Here is a 14,294-nt window from a genome sequence, read left to right as displayed (position 1 = left end):
GGTGACATTTTCAGTGCTGATGTGAGGCTACAGTCCAGAAGCTTCAGAGAGTTAGATTCTGTCTAATCACTGTCCATCTACAGAACAGACTCAGTTTACCTTTTTAGCTTGGCATATATTCAAAGGAAACGTTGTTTCTATCAAAACTGGTACATTTTTTTCCTACCACTTCACTCTAGAATCCATTTGAAAAAGACTTTTACCCACCTGACCCTGTGATGACCTCTTAACTTCTGGAATCTAAAAACTGCATCACCGCTGACAGCAGGTTTGAGTTGCAGTCAGAGAAAAACTTTCACCTGTCACCCCTGACCCTATGACCTAGGCCTTCTTTGCACATTTCCTACATGAATTTTATTGACACAAATGAAATGGTCAAAAAGACCTGAGAACTGCCACTTAGCAAACACCGGGAAAACACTGAAAGGTGAATGGGGGTGGTAGATAATTAGTTGTGCTGAAAATCATAGAGTTTAACCCTTTTGGATAGCATAATGCTTTTTAAAGGTCGCCCAGCAGACAGTAACTTTCGATTAATTACTGCGATTCTTCCCTCAGGACGCAGGACGCCACTTCCCGTAATACACATTCACTTTACTCGCTGTGAGGATTAATTTATTATAGTTAAAGAAAAATAACAAGAAATGATAATAGTATGACAGAAAGGCCTATAGCATCATCTCCACCTACCTGTACTTTTAGTTACTGACGCGTGTATGGTGAAGTTATTTGCTGCCTCACTGTAAGCTCTAAGTAGTAGTAGGTCCTATCAACGCGCAATCCTCATGGTCGAAACATTAATCCAGGTAGAAATGCAGGACTTCCCTCTAGAAACTTGCTGCTGAGCCATGTAAATCAGTTAATCCGTACCAGAGTTGCGAAACAAATCCAGGCAGAGTGTAAACTCCAGACTCTAATCATCACGGTGACTCCGGTGGTTCTACTTTTACGCACAAAGCCACTGAATGACAGAAAGCTGGAAACTGACACAACCCACAGAATGCGCCCTCTGCTGCGCCCCCTGTCGCTGTGACTACGTTGTCTGACTGTGTGTGTTTGTGTCTCGTGTAAATATTGAGGTGTGCGCCTCCTTTCCAATTCCGCGAAAGGTGGTGGCGAGCTTGGATGCATTTATGTGTAAAGTGAGAGGGAAGTGGGGGGTTTATGTTCCTCTCCAAAGTCTTTTCGACACTCCTCTCGCCGTGAGCTGCCCATGTTGGAGCCACATGCAGGTAAACGATCTCCTTAATCAAGTCAAAGCTACTCCCGTGTCTCTGACAGAGGTCACAAAAAGGATCTAAGTGCTGAAAAACTGAAATGCTGGTGTATTAGCTGCATTTAGCTTTTGTTCTCTAACACTGCATACGAAACGCCGCAAGGATGCCAGTAACTTATATTACACTTTCAAAATATTGCTCGAGTCTTTGTAAAACTTGCAATAGTTTTAATCAGCAGCAATTAAAAACAAACTCAATATATAAAATAACAAAACAGGAAAGTTAAAGGGCAGTTTTATCAAAATAATGCTTCCCCTTCTTGCCACAAATAAAATACAGCCAGGACTCATTAGATATTCTAGTTCATGCCTCTGTAACATGATTATTTTTTTATCTAGCTTCTACAAAATGACTGTTACGTTCCCCTGAGGGGTCTAGGCGGTGAGGGGGAAGTAACAAAAAGTGTCCGGGTCAGAAAAAGGAGACAAGAAGGCATAAGGGTTAAATTAAAGAGTTTTATTAAAGTTTCTATTAAAACTAACTAAAAGAGACGGACAAGCCGCTATCACCATTTAAGAAAACAAACAAAACTCAGGCGTTGGTCAATAAAGCAAAACGTAAGCCAAAAAGAAAGAGCAGCTCACTAGCTGAAAACCACCAAAAAAAAAAAAAACAAAAAAAAAAACCACAACACACACACACACACACACACACACACACACACACACACACACACACACACACACACACACACACACACACACACACACACACACAGCTCACTAGCTACAAACACACAGCTCACTAGCTACAAACACACTAATGGCACTCTGGCCCAGAGCTCACCTTTCCCTGGGCTTAAATCTCCTTAATTACTGACGAGAGTCACCTGCGTAAAAGGGAAAGGTGGCACCTCAGGCAGAAGGGGTGGTGGGACACGCCCACACAGGCACCTTCAGGAGGAGGCCCTGCTAGGGCCGTAACAATGACATAGAGTCATTGAAGAAACTGTTCTGAAAGAAATGCAATTTGCACAGTTTTGTTTGCATGGATTTATTGTTTGGTCATCCAATAAACCAACTCATAGTGCTATATGTACAGCTTCACCTATACTGTTTCAATACTGGGAAAATGCAGAAAACCACAAAACAGTGAATTTAAACTATAATTCACAAGAATTGTCTTGATTTTTTCCAGGATGTCTCAAAGGAGCAGACTTCATTAAGTGGGATTGGTACTCGAATGCAGCCAAAGCAAATATACAAAAACTGGATAATCTAAGACTTTTTAGCTAAATGAAAACTGGAGGCATTTTTATATGAGGTAGGTCACATGTGGAGTAACATTTGGCTTCAGGCTTGAATCACAGAGATTTGCTGTTTTATTTTTGCAGAGTAAAAAAGCTCAGTGTATTGTTTTCTTCAGTCTGTTTATTTAGTTTGAAAAACAGAGCTATGCATAGCAGAGTGGTTTATACCACAGCAGCTTATTATAGCCATCATTCATAAACATGCAGCCTTTATTATAGAGTATAGCCAACATAATCTACAAATATTGTGAAATCAGTATGCCAATATGTCTGTGCAGCCTAAGTCTGTGCATAGAGATCCATCACCAGTGGTACTAGTGGCACTATGTACCACTGCACTGCAGTATGTCTCTTTGCAGTATGGGGAGTAAAGTAAAGGGAGCTTGCCCCCACTGACTTTTCTCACTAGTGCATAGATGTTGAGACTGCTCAGGCATTTAACCTTGAAGTTTTTAAACCTTTCTTAGACAAACAATATTGTTTCAGATGATTGGCTGACAGTCTGTCTAGACAAGATTTAAAGACAGTGGACACTACTGTCTCACACAGGGTGAACATGTACACTGTCTCTGGACAACACTCAAAAAGATTTCATAAATGTGTCTAAAGGGAGCAGTAGAATGACAAGCTATAGTAAAGCACCATCTCCCTTTATTTATTTACATTTTTTTAAGGGTTAATGTAAGTTGATCTTCGGGGGAAATTTATTTTGCAATCTACATCTAACTCATTATAATTCTGAAATGCAATTGATTAACTAACAAGTCAAACCACTGTTTCAGATCATTATTTTTTGCAGCACATGGCTCACAATAAACAATACACTTGGTTCATTCCAGCAGAAACTAATAGTTGGTTCTGTGAGGTGGAACGAATTGGCAGCCGGCTCTCCAGACTGCAGAAAAATCTATCAGAGTTGAGCATATCAACACTGCAGCTTCTAAACCAGCTCTTAGGATTTTAGCTTGTCATTCACCCAAACAGAGATTATACAGATAATATTGCATGGGTTTAGTCAACTATTTTATAATAAGTACAATAATGAATTCACTCTCATTTCACTCCCCCTTTTGGGTTTACTGTGACCTTCTACGTGTGTCTACATTATAATTACACCATTACACTCATAAACAGACAACTGTAAGCTTTAAACCACAGCTGAATCAATCAAGCCTGTGGCGTGGAGGTTTAAAGTTGTCTGAGAAATCAGAGGTACACAAAGATGGAAAGAAAGTTAGTCCATTATTTGCATTCTGAAAATGAGATCGTCTTCACAGCCTTGCAGAAATCCTCACACTAGTTTGCCTCTCATTATCCAAGCTCTTCTTGGCTGATGGCCACTGTGCATTGGCAGCTGAGACGTACAGTGCTGCTGTTGTGACAGAAAAAAAGTGCATTGATTTACTGTGAGCAAGGATCCAAGTGCTCAGTTTTCAGGCGTAGATAAAAGCTATTTTGATGATCTACTGTAGCCAGTGCTAACTGAGATAAATTGAAAACCTTGTGCTTTACTCACCCACTTTAAGTATTACAGCTATTGATTACTATCATGTAACCAGACTAATCCTTGCTGCAAACACAGCAACTCTAATTGAAAAAAGAACTATATATATTTTAATATTCAGACATAATAAAATTGCATTTAATACACATTGCACATTTAATACAAATGTCAGTGTAACGTCCTATGATAAACAAATATGTATTTAATTTGTGCCGCAGATTGACTGACAGTTATTTCTCACCAAGACATATGGAGCACATATTCATGTGTGTAGCTTTCTAGACTGGATGGAGCTCAGGAAATACTAAACTGTCTGGACTTCTCTCCAGCAATGAGACATTGCTCTCATTTTGTGGCTCTGCATCTGTTTGCTGTCACTAGTCACAAAGTTCTGTCAGTCCTTTGGGACTAGACTTTTCTTGCAGTGTTGACACCTGTAGTCTCACAAACTGACAAAATATAACAACAGTGCATTGCTGATAGGCAGCAATGTTGCGTGTAAACAAGTTGTCGCTTTCTGATAGCAGACATTTGCACTGAGAGCTTTCCTGTCAAAGCAGAACAATGAGCCTTCATATGAAATCATCATGGGACAGTTCCCCCAAAAACAACACATTATACTGTGTTTCTTTTTATACAACAACTGCGATGTTCTGGTTCTTAGATTTAACTGCTCTATTAGAACAGATGCTGAACTATACTCTGTAGCATGGGCAGAAGATTGTTGTGGGAGAAAAGTAAATATGAATGTCACTCACATTACTTTTTTTTTACCAGAAAATAGCCACCGGGCACTGATGTTCTTGCCTTCTTCAAGTCAAATGCCCCAAGAAAGGCACTGATCTCCAGTGAGGTGGATGACATATGACAACACGACCCATCAGTTTGTGTGGGGCTGTTTGACACTCGTGGTGTTACTCCTCTGGCTTGGTGCCATTCCCTGCTGACTGTCAGATTAAATAAGGGTTAAGCATTTTTTGTAGGGTTAAAGAGCAGGTGGTGGGAAACAGGTGAAGCCTCTACACCTTCGGGGACATTCCAGTCTTAGTTCACGCTACCTTCCTAGTTTTTGGACCTCCTAGCATGAATGTAGAGCCTCCGCCTTCTGAAATACCAATGGCTTGTGACTGACTTTCAAAGTGAGAATAGCATATTTTAAGAAATGATCTAACTGGATGACCTAGCCCCTTCATTCCAGTAGAGACATTTATCAGAAAAATAATTAGGCATACTATGCAGACAATCTCAGTGTTAATGCAGAATTGTTTAATACTAAGCACAATACAGAAAATCAGTGGTAAACAAAGAAAAGACCTTGTCCTTGTTTGTGCCCTTGCATTTATGCCCCGCAGGAAGAAATGAGAGAGCAATGGATGAGACAGGCTTTAAGACAGAAAAATCATTCTAGTCTCAAGAAAAGAGACACTGGTCATTTTCAGCTGATGATATTAATGGTGTAGAAGGGTCATTCAGATGGCTTTTAAAGTGCAGACAATGCTCCCTAGGGGCAACAATGCACATTGAGTCACTAAGTCTCTTTAACATTCTTCAAGTATTATTTACCTTCAAGCTCTGAAGAATCAAACTGTGGGTTTTTAGTGAAAAATCTACATTCAGACAATTTCTTCAGACATCTATAAAATAGTCTACGTACATTTCAAGCAGAAGCTTCCAACAGACTAAGGAAATACACCCTTGTGTTTCCAAATGCATTAAAACTGATAAAGTGATTATGTGTTATCCATTTTGAAATTAAAGGACAAAGATGCCCAAGAAAGCTCTGTCCACGTGTGCATGTATGTTGCCTAACAGTGAACCTTTGGTCCTTTTCACTTGGTCTCAGAGAGCTTTGCCAGGCTGGCTTGGCGGAAGGCCGCTCGGTCCCTCATCTCCAAGACACAGTCTCTCACCATCTCTGCAAACATGGAAGGCCAGAGCTTGTGTAAAGCCTCGCCCTTCAGGTTGGTGTCTGATGCACTTTGGACCAACTCCTGTAGGTACTGCTCTATCATAGTAGCACGCTCTGACGACTCCACACTGCCCTCCTGTGAAAGGAAAGAGAGCTCATTGTTGTTGATTCTGTTTTTCTATGGCATGGGACATGTGAAACCATTGAGATTGTCTATTTTCTCTATGAACTGCTCACAATGGGCTGAAAAATATAATAAGTACACAAACTTCAGATAATAACACACAGACAGTAATAATCCTACATGTCTTTATTAAACACACCCATAATACAATCACAGTGCAAAAGTGAAACCTTAGATTCTTAGTTTACAAGGAAAATTTGCACTATTCGGATCGGATAAATTCTAATGATCTCTGGTGCAAAAAGCTTTCTTGACACTTTCTACTGCTGCAACACCCAACATCTACTAAGCTTTGTTTCAAGGACAGCTAACCACATATTATCCTGCAAGACACGCTAATAAAAGATGGGAAGTCTAGAAAAACAAAGCAGCTTATAAATGACAAAAAAAGTTGTTTTGTTTTTTCCTTTAAAGTTATCAAAATTTACCTGGCCTTGTGTGAAAAAAGCTATTGCTCAAAAAACAAATTCAAAAAAAATTTAAGATTTTGGAGTGCCTGAATCACAGGCCACACTTAAACCCTACTGACACGCTTTGACATGAACTTAAACAGGCCACTCATGCTTGAAAACCCTTCAGTGTGGTTGAATTGAAACAATTCTACAAAGAAGAGTTGGCAAAAATTCCTCCACAGTTTTTTTTTCACATGGAGGTAGGTAGGTTTGGATAACTTTTTTTCCCCTCAATAAATGAAATCATCTCTTAAAAGTGCACTTTATATTTTCTGGAATTATCTTTGTCTAACATTAAAATGTGCATAATGATCTGAAACATGTAATTGTAACAAATTTTCAAAAAAGGAAAAAATCACTAGGAGGGCAAATTCTTTTTCACAGCACTGTGGTTGAGCAGACAACTAATATGCCGAAGGCTATGCTTCTCTCCGCTGTGCCCTGTGTTTGAGTCTACTTAAGAGTATTTCCTGCAAGTCACTCTATCTCTCTCTCTTCATTTTACGGTCTACCCTACACTGTGTGTAATAAAGATCTTTCTTCATTGAGCATGCCATGCTTCACTGTTGGAGATGTTAAGATGATAGTTTACTCCCATTCCTCTATTCCACTAAGCTGTTTCTTGAGTCAACATTCAAATGATTTCCATACTTATTTAAACATACGTATAGACTGTGAACAGAACAACACAATTTGTATGTTTGCGTTACAAATTCTAATACATTTGGTTTGTTCATTTTTCTATCTTATAAATACATTTGTTTTTCACACAGAAATGATAGGAGTGTCTTAGATTAGTGGAAACAGAGGTCTTATATATCGCAGCACGCTTTTGTTAAACATACAACTAAATTATAAAGTCAATGCTGGTGTTGATGTTATAATGAGATTGGGTAAAAAGCCTTTATCTAACTTTAAAAGAGAGGTGAAAGAGGTGACCTGAACACGGGGCAGAAAAGCAAGAGTACTGTCATGCCAAAACAGGTACTGGTGCCTGATCTGCACAAACATGTCAGATGCTCCACTCTGTCCTCAGTAAATGGAGGTTAAATTGCACCCAAATAAAACAGGATGAAACTGCATTAGTGCAAGTGCCGGTTACTAAGAGGCTACATTAGCTAGAGGCTTCTCCAATGTGCTGTTATCCCAAGTTCACTGTATTTATTGTTGCTGAATTTAAGAGAAAATAGAGATTTGAGTAATATTAAGTAATCCCAAGTGGAACCATGTTAACTGTATCTGGCTGAGGAAAGTAATTTTAAGATTTCAGAAATTGCTGTTTTTTCTTCGGCTTATAATGTGTGTTTTATAAGCTATGCCATCCAATGCAAAGTTTCTGGCAACACTGGTAGTATTAGTTGCACTTGTTAGTGAAACCTTTAGCAATGATGATGATAAAACAGCATGCACAATATCTTTTATTGCTATAATAGTTGAAGACCAACTTTCAGTCCATCTCACCCATACTGCTCACTCCTGCTTTATCTGACTTAATCAATGCCATAACTGTTGTAACAGAGGCCTGCTTTGTTCTCTGAATATAAATGACTGCAGATCAAGATACAAGTTTCACAGTACAGTAGTCCCGCATGAATTAGAAAGGACTGATGTCAAATACTGATTCCTGTTCGATGGTGCATTAATGACCTGTGTGTTATTTGTATGAATGACACCAGAAGCTGACTCCTGTTCAAGTCATTGTTTGTATTTTCTCTTAACCTTCTTTTGAAGATGAAGTACAGTCAGCACTATAAATAAGAACTAACCTCAGGGCTCTCTGCACTGCAGTCTCTGCTTGGATAGTTAAACAATGCTCTGCTCAGGCCTTCTCCCAGGAGTTTCCCATTATCACGCAGCTCCTCTGGACTGAGTCCTGCCCGCCGGCCACGCCCCTCCAACAGGAACTGCAACTGCCGCTTCCTTCAGGGTGAAGAAAGACAAGAAAGAAGAGTAAGTCAGATATAGACTGAAAAAACACAAAGACACCTGGGGAGAAACAGTGGCTGCAAGTGAGTGGCACCACTATAATAAAGGCATGTTTTTGTATCCATCAAATGGCACTATCTCAACTTAATACTGTGAAAACAGTTTCTTGAGAAATAAGGGAAAGGGCTCACTTGAGAAGTCGTCAGAAATGACAGCATTTAAACAAACACTGACAGTTCAGAAAGGTCAGCAACACTCAGATACTTTGAACAAAAAAACACCATAATGGATTAAATCCAAGCAAACAGGCAAACAATATGTAAAATGTTAATAGTCTTTTTGAACTGTTTCCATAAATATTTTAATGTCTTTAACACAGAGAAGTACAATACACTTATTAAAGCAGTACAGCGCTCTAACATAAACTACATCAAATGTTGCTGTCTATCAAAAGTAAATGTCATGTGATACACTACTGCACCAACATGTACCACAGGTCAGTGCCAGGATGCTGAAACTGTCTTTTCAGAGGAAGCTGGAGGCAAACATTCCTTTTAAGATAAGACAGTTTGTAGAGTGTGTGAATGCATGTGTATGCCAAAACACATCAGTGTGTGTCATTCACACATTGTAATGACTAACACAATAATACAGATGCGTGGAAGTTAGATCTGATAAAAAATAAATTAAAAAAAACTTGAAACAACACCTTGGGTTTGATATATGATCCCACAGTTTCAGCCTGAATTTTACAAACACAGTGCAGATGGCATCTGGTTAATGCTGAGGAATTTAGTTGTATTTTGTCCATCAGAGACCTTAAGCAATATAGCAAGCATGCCCAGTTACAGCGTTAGTTTCCCTTTGATGTCTTCACTCAGACTGAAGTTAAAGAACCCTGACGGGTGTGGGTGGGGGAGGTAACTTAACTTAACTTAACTTAACTTAACTTAACTTAACTTAACTGATTAAAGGTAGATAGATAAATAAATGGGCCATTCTCTCTCGCAGCTTGTTCACAGTGCATCAGTTCTTTATTACTATATTTTATACTTTATATTACTATACTCTATACTTTATTACAATATTCTATTATCTTTATTACTTATCCAGATAAATTACATTATAACTCTCCTTTTCAAGAAATGGCCATGAGGATATTACAACCATTATAAACGCATACAAACACAAATACAACTGTCACACACTACAAATGAGTGAAAATGAACAGTTGTTGAAAGCAGAGAATACACACTACTGAATCTTACACATGTAACTTTATACTGAGAGGAAGTATGAAATATGCTTAATGCAGGTATAACACATGCTATATGAGAAGGAGAAGCAAGGGACAGAGAGAGGACATTAGCATTTTATAAATGATTTTATAAATGAAAAAAAAAATATTATTGATTGGTGATAGCAATCTCTGTTCTGGTCCATTAAAGGACTATTCACATCTATTACAGGAAAGACAAGAAGCACAGATTTTGTATGGAATTAAGGCAATTAAATGATTAGCTAAGTAAGCGATGACTATAGACTGACTCAATGCCAAATTTTAGAGGAGCTCGTGTGCACAGAAAAATCAGATAGCTAATATATGCAATATAAGCAGCATCACATGTGTTTCCAGTGTCAGCTCCTTATGATGCAAAACAAAGTGTGATAAACTGAAAGTGTTTATTATAATGAGATCTTAAATTCCATAGTGTAGGATGATATGGGTTTTTTGAGTTTTTTTACTAGAACGCCTGTGGCGCACAGATAAACGTAGTCTGAATGCATACCTTTGCCACGGCTACAAATGCTACATGAGTTGAGTGCCTGGATCCAGAGGCATATCTGACTACATAAAAAATTATGTACAATAATTTTTAGTATTTCTATTTCTATTAGCTATTTATTTTTTGCAAAATGCGATGCACATGATTTTTTGCTATATCTTGCAGGTCAAATCAGTCCATAACTTTTAAAATCATTTTGCAAAGAAACCCATCAAAACATCTTACTGATGAAGGCACTGATGCAGAGTTATGCAGCCATACATAACTGCATCGAGGAGACGCTGCAGTGACAGAATCCCAGTGGGGACAAATCCTGAAATGCGCAGAATGCCTCAACTTACTGACCTCTGCAGGAACTTAATTCCTCACTAGCGTTTAAGGTAACCCCTCTAAACAAAATAGACATAACAAGAGCTCAGCATTAATTTACCATCTTTTAATACTGTTTGCTCACTCATAATCGCTGTTTCCAGTAATTTCTTTTTTTTTTATTATTCATGCTGGGAAACTAAAACCACATTTTATGTGAGAAACAATCTACAGCAGTTTTCAGATTTTTTTTAAATAAGTGAGTCAGATGGATACAAATTATTCAAGATCCTGCATGCGGATAACAGTGAGTAAGATTTCTGCACTGATATGAAATTAATCTTTGGCCTTGGGGTGTTGTGTGTTATATATTCATAACAGACTCCATGAAGCAGAGGTGAGATACAAAGGATACAAAGGCAGTTGAAATTGAGTTCTAGGTTGTTTAAAATAAATTTGTTTACATTTTTATTCAACGTGCATTAGTGTGCCCATCTCCTGACGGCTGTTTCCAGCAGGATAGTGTCACAAAGCTCAAATCGTGTCAAACTGGTTTCTTGAAGATGACAATGAGCTCACTGTACTCAAATAACTTACACAGTCACCAGATCTCAATCCAGTAGAACCAGATCCAGTAGAGATTTTCAATCTTTTTCAATCTTTTTTTTTTCAATCTTTTTCAATAAATGTTTCCTGTCAATATAACTGAAATCTATGAGGAATGTTTCCTTTGTGATCTATGCAATCAAAAATTAAGGCAGTTCTGATGCCAACATGGGGTAAAACCTGTTACAAGCAAGATGTATTCAATTATCTGGGAAGTATATAATCCTTAATTTATTTATTATCCAGGTAGATATCACTGAGTTCAAAAAATGTCTTTACAAGAAATCTGGCCAAAGTAGTCTTGTGCGTGACAAGCAGATTTCTTTTCCTTGTTAGGATGTTTTTTAATTGACCCTGAGAGACAGACCTCAAGAGCTTTTTGGCTGGTGAGAGAAAGGAATGTTTGTGTCTAAATGCCAAGTACCCACCCTTATCCTGAGACACATAGTCTAATTCCCCTGGCTCCTCAGTGCCAGGCTCTGTCTCACTGTTACTCACACTCATATACCCACAAAACGCTATGCACAGGCATGTACACACATGTACAGAAGCCTACATCTGACACACATTTAAGGATCCACACATTTTTGACATACTTAAACAAACAATCTACATGGTCCAAGACACAGCACACACCTGCCATTAATCTGTAGTTAATGCTATGTTATGGTTAAACATCTGGAATCAAGTTCTCACCTGGACTCCTCAAGCAGCAGAAGGAGCCGGCAACGTGGAGTTTCAGTGGCTGCTATATGGCCCAGTGTTCCAAATACACGTTCTGCAGCGATAACATCGTTCATGGTCACCTAAGGTGAATACACAAAGCACATACATACACACAGCACAATATATTTCAGTGACAAGCTTTTTCATATATTTCCCAATACGAAATGAAAATTTACAACTTTATTCATGGATTCGGCTTAGCAAAAAGGTTTGATCCCATTTAACAGATGCAAGATAGGATAAGACATGAAAGTGGCAGCTAATACAGAGACAAGTGGCAGGTGAAAACTAATTTAAAGGTCATTTATCAAATCAAGTCTAAAATGGGATCTAATGTAGAGGCAATATCCTCAGGTACAGCATTCCAGGAGACACAGACCTATAATTTATAATTGTACCTATGAAGCGCCTTGAGGCGACTTTTGTTGTGATTTGGCGCTATATAAATAAAATTGAATTGAATTGAATTGAATTGAATTCATTTAGGGCTGGCAACAGTAAATTAATGGTTTGACATGTTTTTAATTAATTAATTGCCCCTCTGTGAATCGCTACCTTATCGTGGTGGAGGGGTTTGTGTGTCCGAGGGATTCCAGGGACCACGTTGTCAGGGGGCTTTTGCCAAAATATCTCACTATCTATAAGCACCAGGAATGTGTTAAAAGACCAAGCTAATCCTCACCTCCTGGCCATTTATCCTCTGCAGGTTGAAGTGGTGAAGACGATAGATGACAAAGGAGCGCCAAAGAGTCAAACTGACCACTGGGTTGCCGTCTGGGTGTATGGTCAGCTGGTCTAGGCGCCTCACCTGAGCCAGGGCTGCCAGCTGCGGCAGACGGCTGATGTTGGTTTCCAGGAATATCATATGCTACCGAAAAGAAACAAAAGTTGGTACGTGTTAAAGCAATAAGTAGTTGTTTATATCAATAACTCACTAAATTCAACTAGGACTTAAAAGATTGGCCTTTGGCAAAAAGGGTTTAAAAGATATATACAATATATTAAAATATTAAATGATGTGATTTTTTTTTATACTGCCTTGATTTACACTGCTTCAACAATATACCTGTGAGGCAGCTATAAGTATAAATTATGGGCCCTACCACTGACTATTAAATGTATTTTTCTATTGTATATTGGATTAATGTGGCGCTCTACAAGATACATTACGTAATAAGAGAAATTAACTAAAGGTTCAGGGACAATAACTAAGGACTATCTGGCTATGATCTGGCAAATAGCCACTAGCCAAGACCGTCTTTTGGTGTCATGTCATGGAACTTTGGTGAGTAAGGTAAATAAAAAATGCAATGAGCGTATTCCTTCCTTCCTTCCGTATTCCTTCCTGATTAATTAATTAATTAATTAATTAAGTCATCACAGCTGCACAGCTAATAATATAACATGGCCTCACCGACAGATTTGGGAACTTGACTCTTATTCGTGGCAGTGTTGGTACTATGGCATCAAAGTTGATGTAGCGGAAGGTTATTACAGTGACAGCACCAGCAGTCTGAACACCCCAGCCCCTCTCCAGGGCCTCCAGGGCTCCAAGTCCAAATAAACGCAGGGTGTCTCCATCCAGCTCTGCCAGGTGACTGTCAGACAAGGACAAGCTTTGAACACTGCCACTCCCTGCCTCCACAAGCCTGCAAATTACATACAAACACACACGAAAACACTCCTTAAGTTAATTTTCTGATACTAAATGCGCAAATTGTGCTTTTTGTGAAACTTGAAGAATGTCTTCATGAAAAAAGTGTATGCTACATTTGCTTGAAAATTCAGGCATTGTTGCTAAGAGAAGTGGAACACAAGAGAACACTCACTGGTCTAGTCAATGTCCTGTTTGTGCTGCCCAATTGCTTTCTATACTCCTAGACAACAGTTGAAGTGCCCTTCTCTGATAAGAGAGTCGTGAGAGTAGAGAATCTTGGCGAGTCTCAAGGAGACATAATCTCCGTCTGGGTCTGCTGACACTCAAGGGACTTTTCAGCATAGCAGGGCATCAGATGGCTACTGGCTCCACCCTATTCAACAGTGATCATCCTGACTTCAGGCCGCCAATAGACAAATAACCCCTATTCATGTTTCATATCCTCTTGACAAAATGCAACAGAAAGCCAAAGTACTTTTAAGATTAATCCCTTGATTACTGAAGTCTAATCCAAGATTACACAGAGACCAAACTTTAGAAAGTGTGAGTTTGAGTTGTGACCTTAGATAGGTTAAATAGATAGTCAGGGGCACAAAATATAATGTAAACAAAAAGAGTATATTTAGTTTTCCATAATGGGGCTGTCTCATATATAAGGCTTGTTTAAAAAGTCACCATTTTTAGAGAGTGGCCCTCAAACAATAGCTT

General features: G+C 38.8%; 2 protein-coding genes across 4 annotated transcripts in view; both read right to left on the bottom strand.

Moving 5' to 3' along the window:
• Positions 1 to 1,896, bottom strand: part of thsd4 (thrombospondin type 1 domain containing 4) — a 48,707-nt gene extending 46,811 nt beyond the window's left edge. The window contains exon 1 of the mRNA XM_084928730.1: positions 691 to 1,896. The gene's annotated coding sequence lies outside the window, so the exon portion shown is untranslated. The remainder of the gene's footprint in view (positions 1 to 690) is intronic.
• Positions 1,897 to 5,275: 3,379 nt separating this feature from the next.
• The window catches only part of lrrc49 (leucine rich repeat containing 49), a 31,732-nt gene continuing 22,713 nt past the window's right edge, over positions 5,276 to 14,294 (bottom strand). For all 3 annotated transcript variants that reach the window (XM_084928753.1, XM_084928762.1, XM_084928771.1), the window contains 5 exons: positions 13,344 to 13,578; positions 12,612 to 12,797; positions 11,900 to 12,009; positions 8,342 to 8,495; positions 5,276 to 6,075 (listed from right to left, as the gene is read on the bottom strand). In XM_084928753.1, coding sequence (XP_084784879.1) covers positions 5,860 to 6,075; positions 8,342 to 8,495; positions 11,900 to 12,009; positions 12,612 to 12,797; positions 13,344 to 13,578 — 901 coding nt within the window. In that variant the 3' untranslated portion in view covers positions 5,276 to 5,859. The remainder of the gene's footprint in view (positions 6,076 to 8,341; positions 8,496 to 11,899; positions 12,010 to 12,611; positions 12,798 to 13,343; positions 13,579 to 14,294) is intronic.

This window comes from Perissodus microlepis, chromosome 1, assembly GCF_051167445.1.
Source record: "Perissodus microlepis isolate ML-2025 ecotype Zambia chromosome 1, ASM5116744v1, whole genome shotgun sequence".
NCBI lineage: Eukaryota > Metazoa > Chordata > Actinopteri > Cichliformes > Cichlidae > Perissodus > Perissodus microlepis.
This window is presented reverse-complemented; position numbering and strand designations above follow the sequence as displayed.